This window comes from Strigops habroptila, chromosome 1 (genome assembly GCF_004027225.2).
Source record: "Strigops habroptila isolate Jane chromosome 1, bStrHab1.2.pri, whole genome shotgun sequence".
Lineage (NCBI taxonomy): Eukaryota > Metazoa > Chordata > Aves > Psittaciformes > Psittacidae > Strigops > Strigops habroptila.
Genome location: NC_044277.2, coordinates 25,328,076 through 25,341,332, shown reverse-complemented (window position 1 = coordinate 25,341,332; position 13,257 = coordinate 25,328,076). Strand labels below are relative to the sequence as shown.

Here is a 13,257-nt window from a genome sequence, read left to right as displayed (position 1 = left end):
TAATTGCAATGTCTTGTTATGGCAAAAAGAGGATGTTTTTTCTTTGCTGTAATGTTATGAAGTTCTAAAATAAACTTAAATACAGAAGGTACAAAAGTGTATTATTTTTAAATATACAGCACTTTTAATTGTATTTTAAGTGTATTAAAAGGCAGCATATTCATATACACATACATGTGTGGACAAATATATGACAAACAGGTAAGAGAGCACATCTGTATCTTAGCCAAGGCAAATCTAACCCAGACTTGTCCTTATTTTGTATTTGCTCATAGTATATGAATAATTTTAAACCCAATTACAGTATTAAGGTTTATAAATTAAATTTTGCCCAGATGCACTGAATGTTCCCCCAAATAATGTTGGTGACAGGTGAACAGAAAAGCATCTCACTCCACACTGGCACTCAACAAGAATTTGTAGTTCCCAGTTTGAGGTGGGGATTTGACTCCAACCAGTAAGTTTGGATTTTACTGTAATAAAAATATAACTCTTTATGAGACATGCTTTCACAGTGGTGGGGAGACACAAATCACAAACATCACAACTTGGAAAATCCAGAATCTTCCTGAGTGGTTTTTTAGCTTTCAGTAACTTCAGGTATAAAATTTGCACACAAAGCGCGCCGTGTGTTTTTGCACAAAAGCGAACAGGTTAAATAATTTCCCTCGACGTGATAAATCACTGCAGACCCCTAAACAATTCCTTTCTCACCTCCAGCCCTCCTCCTTAACAGGATTTGTCTCTAGTACCATTTTTCCTCAGTGCAGACATGTCCTTGCAAGTCCTTTATCAGGCAGGAGATACGAGTGAGTAACTCTGCAGTCTGTCAGGGGACAGTCACGGGGGGCGCGGGGGGGAGGCGCAAGGGGCAGCCCCAGGACACCGGAGAGGTGGAGGCGGCTCGGATACCACGGGGTGGTGGAGGGCGGCAGGCAGCCCACTGGAGCTCCGTGGGGCGCGAAGGCCACAGGAACGAAGGTGACTGCCACGCCGCCCCCTTCACCGGCGGGCGCTGGGCGGGGCGGCGCTGCCGGAAGCGCGGCGAGCTCCCGCCTCGCTCCGGGGTCGGGGGTTACGCGCGCTACCGCCGCCGACGCGGAGTGAGACCGTCCTGCGGGCCTCCCGTGCGCCTATGGAGGGCTCCGGAGATGAGGAGCCAGAGGCTGACGGGCCGCTGCAGCAGCTGGTGAAGCGGCAGCGCAAGGAGAAGCGGGAGCTCCAGGGTGAGGAGCCCACGGGCCGGGGAAGGGCGGGCAGCGGAGAAGGCTGGGGAGTGGGGGAACGGAGAGCGGCTCCCTCAGGCGCCCGCCTCGCTAGGGGGTGGCGGGGAGACGTGTGGCGGGCTCGCGTCCCGCTCTCGGCGTCCCGCTCTCGGCCGTCTCCCGGGGGACGCTCCGCGGGAGCGAAGCTTGGAGCCCCGCACGGCCCCGGGAGTAGCTGGGGTCAGCCGCACGGCCTTGGGGAAGGAGGGAGCGGCCCTTGCAGGGCCTTCGCCAGGGGCAGCGGGCGGCGGCCATGGAGATGCCGCGTCTTGGCAGGGGTGTCAGAGCTGTGCTGTGCTGCGAGGTGTGGTTCTTGGCATCTTGCTGTGGCCTCGGGAGCACAGTAACGCTCGAGAGCCGCACCATAGTGCTGGGTTATTAACGTTATGGTAGCGTTTTGCTGCTTTTGTTCTGAGGTACAGAAGGTGTGGGTTTGTTAGGCATTTTAGAGTGAAGAGCCTGCATTAGGGGCCTTGCTGCCAGGCAGCTTCTTCATTCAAAGTGCAGTTGATCTGAAATTAACTTTTAAGTTCTGTCCAACCACAGGACTGGACAGAAGTTTCTATAAAGTAAAGTGTCTATAGTAGAAGACCTCTGTGGTCTTACACTGCTATGAACTGTTCACAAGCCATGTTTCACCTACTCTGTTACAGTAAATTAATATAGCTAAATAATTCCAGTAGTTATGTGGATTCTGTTTTGTAGTTGATTATAACGTTTTTGTTAAGCCTTTCTCATTGCTGATATTCTCAGGTAAGCTATTACTCTCTGGTAAGCTATTCTCATTGTTATGGCCTTTTCCTTGTTTGGCTTTTTTTGCTATGTAATGAAATAGCCCCATCTGCAGCCTTTTCTCAGAGGGTTAAAGAAGAGGAGAAGCTATTGGGCATGGTATTGTTATTATATCTATAGGAATGTACTTTTTTGAGATGCCTTTTTCTCCCTCAAATTTGGTTGAAATTGAAAAGAGGAGTAGGAATTAAGGATCGTGGTTAGGTGGCTGGAGCACACGGCACATTGGTTGGGAGAGGCTGAGGTTTTCTCACCTGGAGAAGGTGATAGGAGGTATCTAATTGTAATCCTCCACTAAAGGTGGGAAGGGTATTCAGAAGACAGAACTCCTGTCTTCCCAGTCAGGAGAGGCAGGTGTCTTACAGGCACATATTTTCGTACTTGAAAAATACATTCCTTGTAAGTACAATGATAACTGTTTGACAGAGAGCAAAACAGTTTTTTCATAAGAATACCATAAAGTGCATCTCAGCCTCTGAAAATCCAGCATCTCCTCCAGCTGATGACCCTTGTCTTCACCACCCCCATATACTCTCCTTGTGTATTTGTGTGTGCTTGTTAAGTCCCAGATTTCCTTTTCCCCCATTATTAATCTTTATGAACAAAATGCTTTTCTGTCTTACCGACTCACCTGATCTGTGCGGCTGAATGCTTAGCATAAATCTTTCAGTATGAGCATCATTGCTGCCTCCTCTTAAAAAGTTTCATTATCATCCCCATCATCTTCAGCTCAGTGTGTCAGGTGAATGATAGGAAAATGTACAGCTGATGAATAGCTGGCAGGGTCTTAAATAGTTGGTGCTGTAACTCTAAAACAGTGGATACAGAACTAGCAGGGAATATTCATCTAAGAGCACAGGTTGTGGAAGTTGTTATTGTTCAGCCTGGAGAAGAAGAAAAGACTATGGGGGATCTGGGTGTAGTTCCAACTGCATAATGGATGGACCAGACTTTGCAAAGTGAAGTGCAGAGAATGAACTAGAGACAGTGTCTGAAAGTGGTAACAACAAAAATCCTTGTGGGAGGAAAAAGGGAAAGAAATTTCATAACAAGAGTAGTTAAACATTGGAAAAAAACTGCCCAGAAAGGTTGCAAAATGTCCATCCCTGGAGACTTTTCACAGTCGTCTGAATAAATTCAAGATCAATCTGAATCAGTGTTACCTGATGTAGGTTTGAATTCAGCCCTGCTTCAAGCTGGAGGCTGAACCAGATGACCTCTGGACATCCTTTCTAACAAAGCTGTTCTATGGTTTGAGAAATGGAGCCTTGACTTACAGCCTAAAAATACTTACGGAATTTGAGCAAGTTGAGGTTTGGTTTTCTTCTTCTTGAATAGAAGAAATTTACTTTTAGAAACTTTATTTAAAAGGATAGGTAAACTCTGGTTTTGCTTTTAATTTGCTGCTTGTGTAATTAAAAATTTACACATCTTCCCTGTGACAGGATTTGAGATCTCAATGCCCAGATAATCTTTTTGAAGGCAACAAGCTGAGGTCTGCTGCATTGAAGTTCATAAGCATTTGTAATAGTAACTTGGCACAAGTTTTTCTCTTCTTTGGATACAGCGTTTGCATCTTTTAAGAAAAATATAGCTGCTTTAAAATGTGATGATCATAAGAGGCAGTCTCATAGCTGAACTGTTAGAACATACCGATACGTTGATATTTGTAGAATTTCTTCTGCATGACTTGCTTGCAGTTGTCTTTTGTGCGGTGACTGAACTTATCTATATTTAGAGGTAATCTTTATTACACTACTTCTCTAACAGCAAAAATTCAAGGCATGAAAAATGCTGTTCCCAAGAATGATAAAAAGAGACGAAAACAGCTGGCTGATGAAGTTTCCAAACTAGAAGCAGAACTTGAACAGAAGCACAAGGAGGAATTAAAGCAGCTGAAGGAAGCTTCACCTGAGCAGAATAAGGTAGGTGCCTTAACTTAAGATGAACAGACCTTTTAGCTAAATTGGTGCAATACTGTTATCTGTGAATGATGCTAATGCTTCACGCTCATACATCTCCTGAAGTGTTTCTTTTGGCTGTTTAGGTCTTGTAAAGAAACAAACAAAACAGGGACCTTGACACACCTGTGAGGTGGGCTGATGCCAACGTTATAGTTTAACCAAGCCAAGTGTAAGGTCCTACACCTGGGTCGGGGCAATCCCAGGCACTGCTACAGGTTGGGCAGAGAAGGGATTCAGAGCAGCCCTGCAGAGAAGGACTTGGGGGTGTTGGTTGATGAGAAACTGAACATGAGCCAGCAGTGCGCGCTTGCAGCCCAGAAAGCCAACCGTATCCTGGGCTGCGCCAAAGGAAGCGTGACCAGCAGGTCAAAGGAGGTGATCCTGCCCCTCTACTCTGCTCTTGTGAGACCTCACTTGGAGTACTGCGTACAGTTCTGGTGTCCTCAACATAAAAAGGACATGGAGCTGTTGGAGCAAGTCCAGAGGAGGGCCACGAGGATGATAAGAGGGCTGGAGCACCTCCTGTATGAAGACAGGCTGAGAGAGTTGGGGCTGTTCAGCCTGGAGAAGAGAAGGCTGCGTGGAGACCTCATAGCAGCCTTCCAGTATCTGAAGGGGGCCTACAAGGATGCTGGGGAGGGACTCTTCCTTAGGGACTGTAGTGGTAGGACAAGGGGTAATGGCTTCAAACTTAAACAGGGGAAGTTTAGATTAGATAGAAGGAAGTTCTTTACAGTGAGGGTGGAGAAGCACTGGAATGGGTTGCCCAGGGAGGTTGTGGATGCTCCATCCCTGGCAGTGTTCAAGGCCAGGCTGGACAGAGCCTTGGGCGACATGGTTTAGTGCAAGGTGTCCCTGCCCATGGCAGGGGGCTTGGAACTAGATGATCTTAAGGTCCTTTCCAACCCTTACTATTCTATGATTCTATGAAAAATCTGTCTGCCTGATATTTCTGGAGTAGGTGTTTTAGTGACCTAACACAGAGTTAAGCAGAATATACTTTGGTTTGAAAATGAGTGAAGACGCTTCTGAATTACTTTTAGGGAAATAGACTTGATTGAGAAGCATCTGCTAAGAATCCTTATGGGGAAAAAACCATGTTCAGTTGTGAGAGTTATGAGCCTTTAACAATCTTCTGTAGCAGTTTTTAAGCAGATGATTAAAGCATAAGCATTAAACATAATGCTTCTGTTTACCTGAATCTTAGATTAGTTTCAAGGGTTTTATTTTGCTAAATGAGCTGTCAAAACTTTATGATGGACCTTTCAAGCTAAAATCCTTGCCCTGGGCATAGCTTTCCCTTTTGTCTGGTAAGCAGTGTTCACACTTAAGTGTGGAAGCTTGTACTAGAACATACAGAGCAAATTTGAGATATGCAGCTCATACCTGTATCTTTGGTGAGACTACAGAAAAAGTAATAAAATGCATGACTGTGGTCTGGGATGTGAAGGGCTTTACTTTTGGCTTTGACAGCTTCTGTGCTATACGCATACCTGTGTGGTTAAACTTCATAAATATACCCTGGAGTTACGTAGGAACAGAACTTAGGTTTCAGGAGATGTGCATCTTGGTTATTATTTATACTAATAAGAACATTTAACTTTTGTTTTTTCTTTTTAGACAGATTCTATAGCTGATGGGGTTGCAAATTTAGAGCTTGAAGGAGTAGAGCAACATAATCAGCATCCTCGAATATCAAAAGCACAGAAGAGGAGGGTATGACTTAACATTTCAATCAAATATTTGTAAAATTTTTAAGTTATATTCACTTAACTGTAATAACCAAAGTTAATCTTGCAGGGGACATTAGCTGGCTAATTCAGTATTGATGCTGTACCTACTGGGTGCCTTGAAAATCTGTAAAGCTGCTACCTAGAGATATGTAAGCATTTTATAAATAGTTATACTTTTTTACCCTCAGCCATGAGCTGGGAATCGGAATAGGTCAGGAGATGGGAGCCAGAAAAAAAATAATTATGTAAAGTGAAAAATTTTAAAAGAATTTCACAAAAAAGTTAATAAATAAAATAATTGAATTAAAACAATGTAGCATACTACATGGAAGCTATGCAAGTAGTAGAACTTTAAACATTTGCCAAAAGAACATAAATACTGAAATTCTTGTAATTTTTTGAGTAAAGAAACACCACTTGGTGTCCAGGCCATTGGGGTTGAATCTTGTTAAGCTTTAGATGTTAGATCGCGGTGGATTAACATTCTCATCGTATCTACATGAATGTTCAGGGCCAGAGAACCACTGCTTTATTGCAGAGTCCATCCCCTCTTACGTCATCACTACTGCAGAACTGCTTTGTAACGCACATGATAAAAAGATGTTCTTAATTCATGGCACCACATTTAGGCAAACTGGCAGCTCCGTAGTCTAGTTTTCCTGTGCTGTGGTTGCCTAAACCAGTCTGGTCTTCATTTGTGGTGAATTTGAAGTGTGAAAGTGGAAAAGATCATTCTCTACTGCTTCATTTTTATTTGCTTGTTTACTTTGACCCTTATTCCCTTGTAAATGTGAGTGTAAACTTACAAAGCGTTCTATTAAAGTCGTGTTTATGTTATGTATTATTTCATCCCCTCTAGTATTTTCTGTGTTTGCATGCATTCTTGCGTGTCCTTTAGGTTAGGAGCAACCTTTTTTATGTATAGAACCTAGCCCAAGGGAGTTTCAGTTTCATGACATGAGCTCCATAATGCAATCATATGTGTAAGTGGTAGATCTCACACTTATTATGAAACAGCAGTATTTTGTTGTTTAATTAGAATTCCCATACTTGTTTTTCAGTGTGTTGAAATAGGTGATCCTGAGAAAATGACTACAGTTAATAGCCTTTATACAATGTTGTGAAGTGTTATTTTACATGTTGTTATAATGAAGATTTCTCCAGTCACATAATTTTGGGTGTGGTGTCAGAGGGAGTTAGGATATATTGGTCACTTACCGATTGCTAAAGTTTGGATTTAGAAGGTCTCTAAGATTTGGTAGTACTGATTCAGGTGATCATTTCACAGATATGAATGTGCTGAGAAAACACCTGAAGAGTTAGAAGCAAGCACTAAGCCGAGAACTGTACAGGTGTCTTCTAAATATTAACATTTGATGTATTTTTGTGTGTGTGTGTATGTGTGTGTGTTTTAAATCTAAGGAAAAAAAAGCTGCCTTGGAGAAAGAAAGAGAAGAAAGGATAGCTGAAGCTGAGATAGCAAACTTAACAGGTGCTAGACATCTTGAAAGTCAGAAACTTGCTTCCCTGTTGGCAGCAAGGCACTTGGAGATTAAACAGATCCCTTCAGATGGCCACTGCATGTACAGAGCTATTGAAGATCAACTCAAGGATCGCCAAAATTCCTGGACTGTTGCAACTCTGAGGAACCAAACAGCAAAGTATATGCAGAGTCACTTTGATGACTTCCTGCCATTTCTTACAAATCCTAGTACTGGAGACATGTATAGCAGAGGTAAGACTTGTGGCATAAGAGACTTTAAAAACTTGTTATAATTATTTCGGATAATTCTCTCACAGCTGAATTGGGATTAACCCATTATGGTTTGTTCCTGAACTTTGTTGGTTCAGCTGTGTTCTGTGGAACACGGAACTGTGATCTGCTGTGAAACTTGGTACACCTGAATCTTTGTGATTATTTTTTAATAATCTTTGTAATTTTTTTTCTTTATAGTGATCTAACAAAACATTATTCCTCATTAAAAACAATAAAAAACCTGCTGATTATTAGATGGTAATCATGTTCTGGGATGTGATTGAAGTTGTTATAAACAACTTGTTAGAACTAACTTACCAGGTTAGGGATGATTTTTTTTGTCAGTTTTATACTGGTGTTTTCAATTTACATAGGAAAGCTGTTAAAACTGAGTGTGAAATTCAAACAAATCTATTTTATAGTTTGCTTAGATGCTTTTTCTTATTCTACCCTTTATTTTCAGTGTTTGTGCTAGGTCTTTTGGAGCCCTTTCTTGTAAAAACACTAAACTGAAAAATACAAAAGCATTTAGTGTGGAGCAATGGTGTAGGCTGAGTAAATGTAGTTAAATGGAATTTACATACTACTTATTTGAGCAATAAATGATTTTTTCATTTCTGTTATTCATGGCATGTAAATGACTTTATACATTGTTTTGAACTTACTGCTACATTCATTTAGTAGTTATAGCTGTGGATTTCATTTGGTGACTGGGGGCTGTTGTGAAGTAGGAGGCATCTTTTCCGGTGTTGACAAAGATAATTGTCACAGGATAAATGTTCCCCAAGAGAAGACTGAAAAAAGTTGCTACAAAGCAGCAGAGAGTTGTGGTTTTCTTGTGTCTCTGAAGTCTGTTTTAAGGGGAATATATGAAAAACAATTCTGAGCAGTTTTCAGAAAATCTGTTCTTTCTTTATCAGAATCTATTCATAGGGTTCAGAAGCCTGTAGGGTTGTAATTTATAAATTTGAAAGCTTGATTCCAGTCAAACGTGATCTGTAAAAGGATTATTTTGCTGTTAACAAAGAAACTATTGGGAATAAATACCTCAGAGGTTAAAAACAAGGCAGCTAATTTGGAAACCTGTTGAACTAGATTTTTATAAACACACCTGACACCTAGGTAACATAACAGCTTAGTGTACTACTTGCTATTGCATTCTTATCTGAAGTCAAAAAGCAACACTCTCTGAAACTTAACAGGAAGAAGAGTATATGCAATTTCATGCTTGTTAGCAGTTCCCTAAAATGTAAAATATAAATCCGCCAGTTAATGGGTGGATTTTTTTTTTGGCTTCTGGTGTTTTTCTTTTATTTTCCTTCTCTTAAGTGAACATAGATATTTTCCTGTATAATGTATTTGGACTTTTCAGGTTCTAGTTCCTCACTGTAGAATCAGTACTTTTCCTTGGTTGCTTGTCCTCAACTAAGGACTAAAAGTTGTCTTTTCTTTCCCTGCAGAGGAATTTGAAAAATACTGTGATGACATAGCAAATACAGCTGCATGGGGTGGTCAGCTGGAAGTAAGTACTGCATTGGTAATTTTTATTTGTGAAATTCTGAAGTGAGTGAACATACCTTCAAAAAAGGGCTTCATAAGAAAGAATACCCGAAGGCATAAGGGAACATAGTCATAAACTATTTATCCAGAACTTTTTTCTGTGGTTATAAATTGTTTCCCCTTTTCTGATGGTGCATCACTGTTCTTATGTATTTGATGACATGCAAGTTAATGAATTTGGTACTTCTAAATGTCATTAGGAAGACTGACAGTATAAGTGGGGGAAGACTTTCTAAGGAGAAAGCCTTTTATGAAGCAAGCTTAGATGGTAGCAAGGCTGACTAGAATAGAGCAGTGTTAATTTTTGTGATATAAACCAGAACTTGAGCTTGAGAAAATAAGTATTTATTTTAGTTTGTCTTATTTATTGTTTTATGAAAGAGTAGTTACCAATTTACTGAAGTTAGCCCAGTGTTACCTGTGTTTTATCATCAAAACAATGATTAAATTAAGGTAACCTGTTTTCAATTAAAGTTTAAAAAGTTAAAATAATTTTGCTTATTTTAGTAAAGTGTAATTTCTAACAATATTTGAAATGTTATGCCTGAGCTCATGTCAGCTAAAGCTAAATGTAATGTCTTCTTCTCCCTGCATTGGATTTAATCCTATTATTGAATTGCTTTTATGCCTTACAGCTAAGGGCTTTGTCGCACATTTTGCAAACACCTATTGAAGTTGTGCAAATGGATTCCCCTCCCATTATTGTTGGTGAAGAATATTCAGGCAAACCAATAATACTTGTGTAAGTATGTAATTTTATCGCTTCTTAAAATTACTGCACTTATTTCTATAGCAGAGGGCTCAGCTTTGATTCTCACCTGCTCTTTTATTTGCTGTTATATATCTGATGTTGAAATGCTGCTTGAATAACGATCTTACAGGTCAGAAATTATGTTTGTGATTGACACAGTTTAAAGATACTAAGATAAGTTTTAAAATACTTGTAATTAGAGTTCTGAGAATGCTGACAATCAGTCTGAAGTGTGATTTAATCACTGCTTTATAGAATGACACAAGGTTATTTTATCTCTTAGGTGATTACAAAATAGTAGTGAAATTGATAGAAGATGCAGGAAACTTTTTTTTTTTTTCTCTTGAAAGTTGACGTCGATTTGTGCCTGGAAGTCACCAGAATTTGAAACTATTAATACTCTTCTGTTTAATGACCCTATATTTTCTGTGCTAAAACTTGAATTTGTCTAAGCTATCTTCCAGTGCTATTGATGTTTATCATGACCTATACTTTTAGTTAAACTGAACACTAATGCTGTAACTTTTTTTTTTTTTCAGGTATATGAGACATGCCTATGGATTAGGAGAACATTATAATTCTGTAAAACTTTTAACAGACACTGCTACAGAAAATGGCAGCTAGCATACAAAAATCAGAAATCCACATGGATAACAGTTGCATCTTGATGTGTTGGGCTCCAGACAATTCACACATAGACTGGAAAGTAAAACTAAATGGAATGGATTAAAAGTGAAAAATACTTACGAGGTTTGACTATAAATCAGAAATAGCTCTTGATTTAAAACAAAACCAAACAACAGTATTTTGAACTTGTTGATATTAATCATGCTTAGAAGATCTTCTCTAAAAAGATGGCTGTGTAGATTGGATCTTTTTTTCGGTTTTTTAATAGAGCTTCTTCCCATGCTGGAGTGAAAATACCAAGTAGTAAATGTTCTCTTCTGCATTTCTGCTGAATGTTCTTTTCTGCATTTCTGCTGAAGAGTTCAGATTACCTGAAGGTTCCTGTTACATTGTTTCTGGCAGATTTTGATGATTGTGGAAGAGTTAAGGCATTTAAAATATTTGATTTTATTTTAATGGATGCAATGTCCTCTACAATGCGTTTTTAGTTCCAGCAGGATCTAGTTTTAACACTGTAGTAGGGATCCTCTTGTTTATTTGGGCAGAGAAGAGCAGGAGGCAAATCCAGTAGTAGGGTATGTTGCTTGTGTGAAGGAATTGCACAGTTTCAAGACTTTTGCCTAAGATTTTTACTAAGGTTTGAGGACTTAATTTTTTTTTTTTTTCCTTGCAGTTGACAGTAGGAACTGAACACATGGTGCTGCTCCTAGTACTGAATCTGTAGGAAAAGCATTGTTCATGACTGTACATCATAACACTGATGCGGGTTAAATGTGTTTTTCATCCTTCATAGTCTTTCATCTGTGCATTTCAGTGATACAGAAATCTTACAAACAAAAAGCTCCTCAATGTCCTCACTTGAGGTAGTGAAACTCATCTGACCTTGTAACTTATGGATCTGCTGAGCTAAACACTTAGTGTTTTAAAGTATGATGTATTATAATGCTCTAAAACAGCTGGTTGCATACGGGTGTAGAAATAAACACTTTGGGTTTTGTTAGTAACTTTAAAGGTGATCTGCAGAAGAATTAGGTTTGTTGTCTTTGCTCCTTATGATGCACAGAGACTTGAAAGGTGGAGGTTTTTTAAAATGGCTTGATTATTTTACGTTAGAAATGCAGATTTTTGTCTTTAAGTTACTGTAAATGTGACTCCAAAATTAAGCACCATTCTGAAACCAAAGTTATAATGCAATTGTTTTCTAACCGTAGAAGTGGTTAGGTTTTGGTTTTGATTTTTTTTTTTTAAGTCTTAGTCTATAACATGATAATTTGTCTGTATTTTAGTGCTGATGAGTTGGTTTGGAGAAAAACAATTCATACCAAGCTTAAACATCTTTGCCCTCATTTGAGGATTATGAGCTAACAGTACACATCTTGTAGTCCTTCAGTAAAGCTAGCCAGCAGATTGACATTCCTGGGACTTACAGATTGCAAAGGAAAATCTGCTCTTAAGAAGGAGGAGATAAGTGTTCACTTTATAGATCAGAATATGTCTGTTTTAAAGCACTTTGAGAGAGAGGGAGGGAAAAAAAAAATCAGAGAATTGTAGCAGGTGGTTTTGGACAAGCAGAGTTTGAATTATGACTTCTTTAGACTGGTGCCTGCCGGGAAAACAAAGTATTAACCAGATCAAGAGGTTTTTTACATCCTTATTTATCTGATACAGTATAGCAAATAGAGCTGTATTTATAGCAGCTGGTTTACTGTAGAATTTGATTTACTACCTGGATTGTATAAAACAATGTTTTTAATTTCAAACAAAAAATTGGATACAACACTATGGAAAAAATGTTTCTATTTATAATACCACTATGTATTTCACAAATAATAATGAGAAATCCTCTTCTCTGCTCTTTAGATTTGATGTGATATGAAATGCACGCTGCATTTTATAGATACCCTGTGAAAAAAGTTCTTTGGTTTATTGGGTTTTCATTCTTGTTTGATTAACTGGCAGAGAAAAGATGCCAGAATCGTGGAAGGCCTGTACCAACAGTTTGTCCTGTTGAAGATGTTTACAATTTGTATAAAGCGAAATACTGTTTTAATATAGTGAGTGAAAGATCTTTACTCAGGCTGTATGGGACGTGCCAAAAAGTAATAAATTGATTTGTTTGTGGCAAATCTTGTTGTGATCACTTTTTCTTTTGTACTTACATTGTTCGCTTCTTAAGTCCTAGTATTAGTAAGTTTACTCATGTAATTTTTATGGCTTTAGGGTCCTACTGTAGTATGAATTCTCCAACAACTGACTATTCTTATTCAGTTTTATTCTTTATGAAATGAAGTTGTTTCTAAACAAAATTTATCCTCAGTGTTTTAGCAGTTAATCTTGAGCTCTTCTGAAAAGCTGTATTTGAAAATAGTATTGAACTTCACTTGATCATTTTTATGTATGGAGAAATTGAGAGGGTTTTCTCACACATTTTACCTTTTAACTTCTTTGTCAGATTACGTTTTCTCTGCAAAATATCACTACTTTGAGTTTTTATGTATTTAAGTAGCTTTTCCTGCTTTTATCTGCAATTGATTGACATCAGTTTATTCAGCCACTATTTCTTTTAAGGGCTATTAGGTAACTTTTTTTTGCAAGATTGAGATTAGTTTCCAGTAGGAATGCTCACATGAATAGGAGGGAAACTGTCTAGTGGTCTGCAGTCAATTGTGTGCAATATTCTTAAAGGGAAGAAGTTATTTGTTCTAGAAAGCAATGGGTACAGTCAGGCAAGTTGGGGCATGAAGGAGACTGGCCTCCTTTTGGAGCCACACACGGTGTTTAGCATCCATTCCCTTCACTTAGTCTGCTC

The 13,257-nt window shown here is 39.1% G+C and overlaps 1 protein-coding gene across 1 annotated transcript; it reads left to right on the top strand.

The window, feature by feature from the left end:
- Positions 1-1,025: 1,025 nt before the first annotated feature.
- On the top strand, positions 1,026-12,574 carry OTUD6B (OTU deubiquitinase 6B). The gene is made up of 7 exons (XM_030493934.1): positions 1,026-1,226; positions 3,828-3,982; positions 5,642-5,737; positions 7,177-7,489; positions 8,971-9,032; positions 9,706-9,812; positions 10,361-12,574. The coding sequence occupies exons 1-7, from the start codon at positions 1,136-1,138 to the stop codon at positions 10,443-10,445; spliced, it is 909 nt and encodes a 302-aa protein (XP_030349794.1). The 5' UTR covers positions 1,026-1,135; the 3' UTR covers positions 10,446-12,574.
- Positions 12,575-13,257: the final 683 nt, after the last annotated feature.

Coding starts and splice junctions, on each gene's coding strand:
- OTUD6B (XM_030493934.1), top strand. CDS start 1,136: ATGGAGGGCTCCGGAGATGAGGAGCCAGAGGCTGACGGGCCGCTGCAG. Junction 3,983..5,641: donor CTTCACCTGAGCAGAATAAG/GTAGGTGCCTTA, acceptor TTTTCTTTTTAG/ACAGATTCTATAGCTGATGG. Junction 9,033..9,705: donor CATGGGGTGGTCAGCTGGAA/GTAAGTACTGCA, acceptor TATGCCTTACAG/CTAAGGGCTTTGTCGCACAT.